Genomic DNA, 5284 nt, shown 5'->3' with positions numbered 1-5284 from the left:
TACCACATTAAGTCATTGGGTAACAAATGAATGGGGGGGTTTTGACTATTCACAGCTTCACCTTATAAATATCAGGGTTGGAGGTTCCTGCAGTTTTCCTCCATCCCGATAGCTCACCTTGGGGAGGAGCAGAGGGAGGCGGCCCTGCAGCACAGAGAGCTTACGGATCAGCGAAAGGGACCCATCCTCGCTCCTCGTGACAGCCATGAAGAGAAGCACCTTCCTCATCCTCTCCATCACAGGGGTCTACAGCGCCGTTCTCCATGCAGCAGCATGGTAGGGTCCAGCTCGGTGGAAAGGGCATTTTTTTAGGGATGCTCTTCAGCCTATGGTAAGCTGTGTGATTCATTTTCTTTTCTTCGTTTCAGGTCTGTGAATAACTTTCTGATGACAGGACCTAAGGTAATGAACACAGGGGCTATCAGGAATTTAAATAGAGCGATTTCATTTTCCAAATGGGAAACAGGGCTTTTCCAAGGAACTCGATTTCCCAGAGCATATCTGCTCCAAGACCTGTTCCGTAATGAGGGAAAGGACTCACAACACATTTGTCTGTTCCTATTGATACGGGTGGGTTTTAACCCCGCTGTTTCCCATGCCAGGCTTACCTGACGTACTCCAGCAGCGTGGCGGCCGGGGCGCACAGCGGGATGGAGGAGTGCAAGTTCCAGTTCGGGTGGGAGCGCTGGAACTGCCCCGAGAGCGCCCTGCAGCTCTCTACCCACAACCGGCTCCGCAGCGGTAAGTGTGCCCAGACCCGCCAGTACCCGCATCCCCAGCCCGGGATGCCTTTGGGTACCAGCCAGGATGCGTCCTGCAGAGTGCTGGGGCTGCTCTTTAAACCGAATGATGGAGAAGGATTTCAGTGTCACAAAAGTCATGTTTGTTTTTCTCTATCTGTATTAGATGATCTAATAAACAGCGTGAGTATTTTTCTAGGAATCTCAGGCTCCTTCCAGATCTCTGTCCGTGCCAGGCTGGAGCTGGGTCCTTCCTGCAGAGCTGCTCCTTGGGCTCACTTCGGCCACTTTTCGTGCAGCATCCCAGGGAGCGCGATGCTGGAGGCACCTGAGCTTGCAATGGGGGGAAGTGCAGAGAGACAAAGGCAGAAATCAGAGACATGCCCAAAGAAACTGTCTTCATAAGAAAGTTGTGGATATATTTCAATACTGTCTACTTCAACAAGAAGTCTCTTCTTTTCCCAAAGCAGCATCTCTATTTGAATCTGTTAGGAAAGAAAAAAAAAGAAACTAAATTAGAAGGGTGGGTGCAGACAGCTGTTAGCACAGGTTCGATGACCAACTGAAACAAGAGCAATGGTGATTTTCCCCAGCAGGCAAGATCAAAGCCTGAACAGACCCCCTGAGCAGGAAGGACAGAGGCGAACGGGAGAGCCAGGTGAAGGGGATGATAACTCCACCAGAGCAGGACAGGGGCTTTGCCTTGCCATCCTACTGTTGCCCAGAGACTCCATTCTGTGCACAGACAGCCGCATAATATTGTGCCATACTGCTGAACCCCTTGACTCTGAACCCTGAAAACACTCCAGTCATGAGCATTTAATTTCTGTAGCACCTTACCTTTTGCACAAACTGGTTTGTTTTGTTTCTTTCTTCTTGCACCTTTGCGGTGCAGTAGATCTTCATTGCCAATTAACCGGGACCGATATCTATGTCTGCATGTGACAGATTTCTTTCCCCTCTCCCGCAGCTACCCGGGAAACATCCTTTGTACATGCCATCAGCTCGGCCGGCGTCATGTACACCCTCACCAGGAACTGCAGCATGGGAGACTTCGAGAGCTGCGGCTGCGACGACTCCAGGAACGGCCGTGTCGGTGAGCTGCCGGTTCCAGACGGGCTGTCGCCCTCTCTCCATCCCCGCACGCAGCTGCCCCAGGATTTCAGGGCAGAACTTGGCCCAACAGGACGGTTCTGTCCCTTAGCGTGTGTCTATCTTGCAGGTGGCCGAGGCTGGGTCTGGGGAGGATGCAGTGACAACGTGGAGTTTGGGGAGAGAATTTCCAAGCTCTTTGTGGATGCTTTGGAAACAGGACATGATACCCGTGCACTGATTAACCTGCACAACAATGAAGTTGGGAGACTTGTAAGTCAAATATAATTACAATAATAATAATAACGATGTCTCTATTGAAAACAAAATCCAAGAGCCTGGTAGGCTGTGAGAATCTAACCCCTGTAGTGTTTGCATGGGGAAAAAAATTCAGCCAGAATCTGACCCTAAACCTGAACACAAGGAATTGCAGTAAGAATTGTTCCCACTCACAGCTTTTGCAGCTGTGCACAATGCAGTGAACTGCCAGCACATGCCACTTCTTCAGAAACACATGGGTTTTACACGCACCTGGTGCTTGTCTGGTCTGTAAGACAAAGCAAGAACCACAGTACTTTCTTGCAATGTGCATTTATATGCATTTCCAAGCTATTCGGCCAGAGGAGCCAGGTGTGAGCTGGCCCTGCTCTGAGCCGGCTGCCAGACTCGTCCCCCGCTGCCTGCCTGGGCTGGCGGGGGCTCTCAGCATCTCGCCAAACCTCCTTGTCTGTAAAAACAAGGATGGCAACACTTAACATACCTATCTCATGGGGTGTGTCGAGGCTTAATCTCACCTAGATACCAGTGATTGGGACCTTATAGATACCAGAGGGAGATAGGTAGATAATATCTGTGAACTGCTTGGCCTGGAGGAGATGCAGAGAGGTTGGGTATGGTTATCGCAAAGAAGTTTCACACGTTTTAAATGAAACCTCTGAGAGGGATGATGGGTTGATGCTGCGATGAGCGAGGTGAGCAGCGTGAGAAGGGCATGACCCGACAAAGGCGCTTTTTTCCTGGCCCAAAGAAACAGCTTCTGCAAGGGCTGGAGACAACAGCTTGTGCCAACTCATTATATCTGTCCTTTAAATTAGCAAAGAGGGGCAGAAGTTTTCCAATAACTGAAATAAGAGCACCAGCTCACGTTTTGGAAGGACCTGAAGTCCTGCTGAGCACAAGTCACTTTTGACCCCTTGCCACCTGAATTAGAAGTGCCATATAGCCCAAATTTGAGATTTAAATGATGTTCTGCTGCTCCTAATTTCTGCACCTTTTCCACTAAGGCCGTGAAAGCCACGATGAAGCGAGCCTGCAAGTGCCACGGGGTGTCGGGCAGCTGCAGCATCCAGACCTGCTGGCTCCAGCTCGCCGAATTCCGCGAGATCGGGAACTACCTGAAGATCAAATATGACCAAGCCCACAAGCTGGAGATGGACAAGAGGCGGATGAGAGCCGGCAACAGCGCCGACAGCCGCGGGGCCACGGCAGAGACCTTCCACCATGTCCACCCCACCGAACTCGTCTTCCTGGAGGACTCTCCCGACTACTGCACGAGGAATGCCAGCCTGGGCCACCATGGCACCGAGGGACGCGAGTGCCTGCAGACTGGCAAGAACCTCTCGCAGTGGGAGAAGAGGAGCTGCCGGCGGCTTTGCACCGAGTGCGGTCTCCGGGTGGAGGAGAGGAGGACGGAGGTGGTGTCCAGCTGCAACTGCAAGTTCCACTGGTGCTGCACCGTGCGGTGCGAGCAGTGCCGGCAGCTGGTGGCCAAGCACTTCTGCGCCCGCCGTGACACCGCTGCCACCGCCCCCAACCACATCAGGCGGAGGAACAAGGGACATAAGAGATAGAGGGAGGTTTTGGTGCACGAGGAGGACGCTTTGATGTCCCCATACTCGGCAGCCTCTGGTGGAGATGGGGTGAGGAGCATCCCTGGGGCATCACACCAGGCGATGAGACCTCCTGCAGACGGAAGCTGGGGGATTAGGAAGCACAAGGTGCGGGTACCAAGGGACCACAGTCCTTCTTGCTTCCATGTTTTTTTCCTCAATATTTGCTGGTAGCTTCTTTCTTTTCAGGAGTCACTTTGTGTATCAGACAGAGGGAAGAATTTCATGGTTTTGGTTGATTCAACCCCTTATGCCACATCCAATGGGTCTACCAAGGCCAGCGGTGGGGCTCCAGCCCCATGACGAGCAAGGTGGGGACAGGCACAGTGGCCAAAAGCAGGTCCCATGGGGCAGCTCCGTCCCATCAGTTCATGCACAGCAGCTGCTTGGCAGCATTTTTAGTGGAAAACTTATGCACTTTCTAACACAAGAAGTGGTTTTGCAGTACCATGGTGTGTGTTATTATGACTGCAGCCTGATAAGTTTACAGCCAGTGTTTACAGATTTCATTCCCCCTCCACACCCTTTTAAATTTTGTATTTTGGTATCAGAACCCCTATTCCCAGTAGACAGTAGCTTCGTGTATTTGTACTAGATACAATTAAGGAGTTTACAATTCCTACGCTTTTATTTTTTTATTTAGCAGATAAGAATTCAGAATTCTTTATGCCTAATGTTGTTTATAAATAAGCTGTATTACTGCTTAGCACAACCTGTTTTCTCTATGTATTTTGAAGTTCTCTAAAGAGTGAGATTTTGGACTGTATTTTGCAATAAACACCACAATGAAAAGGACTGGCTTTTTCCTTTCTGACTTCCAGAGCAAAATTATCCATTTCTGTGTAAAATCCATCACTTCCCAGATTTCTCATCATTAATCCAAAAACCACTGAAGCCACAGAGAAGATTGTTCTCCTAGACCTCAATAAAAGTTGGCTCCAGCCTCAGTCCCCAGAGGGTTTGCTCTAATACCTACCACCATAATATCAAACCTTTCTCAAGTGCTGAGTGTGCAGGCACTGCCTGGCTAAAGCTGATTGTGCAGCTCCCGATGCCTCTTTAATTTGCCTGGGCCAAACATCCCCCAGACAATGTGAATCTGCCCCGCTTTGATGTGGAAAGCAACGGCGTTCGCTGCAGAATTCTTGGAGGCACAAGAGGAGCCCTTTGAACTGGAGGCAGGAGAGAAAACTTGGGGACAGTTGTGAATGTGTCTGCTGGTTCCCTGCTGCTCCGGGTGCAAACAGCCCTGCGCCAGGGTGGGGACAGCAGGAGGGGACACGGGCGGGTGGCCCGTCCCAGGCGGGTCCTGCTCTTCTGGCCTCCCCAGGGCTGTACGTCAGCACCCATCATGCAGGGGCAAAGGATGAAAGGATGCTCTACCAGGTTTGCTTTGCAGAGGAGGAGACACAAGTGGGATTAAAAAAAAACTACAAACGCTTTGAAGCTATTGTGTCTGGGTATCTCGAGAGCTCCTACTGCAAACACAGCCTCCACACGCACTTGAGCCACATCAGGAAGCTCAAGGTGTAAAATCCACAAGTCGCGGAGCACTTCCACGCA

General features: G+C 50.9%; 1 protein-coding gene across 1 annotated transcript; it reads left to right on the top strand.

The window, feature by feature from the left end:
* Positions 1-205: 205 nt before the first annotated feature.
* On the top strand, positions 206-3682 carry WNT8A (Wnt family member 8A). The gene is made up of 6 exons (XM_065849205.1): positions 206-276; positions 369-402; positions 603-741; positions 1711-1836; positions 1963-2105; positions 3116-3682. Exons 1-6 carry the CDS (start codon positions 206-208, stop codon positions 3680-3682), a joined length of 1080 nt encoding a protein of 359 aa, XP_065705277.1.
* The last annotated feature ends 1602 nt before the right edge of the window (positions 3683-5284 follow it).

The sequence above is a fragment of the Patagioenas fasciata genome, chromosome 14, assembly GCF_037038585.1.
Source record: "Patagioenas fasciata isolate bPatFas1 chromosome 14, bPatFas1.hap1, whole genome shotgun sequence".
Classification (NCBI taxonomy): Eukaryota; Metazoa; Chordata; class Aves; order Columbiformes; family Columbidae; genus Patagioenas; species Patagioenas fasciata.
This window is presented reverse-complemented; position numbering and strand designations above follow the sequence as displayed.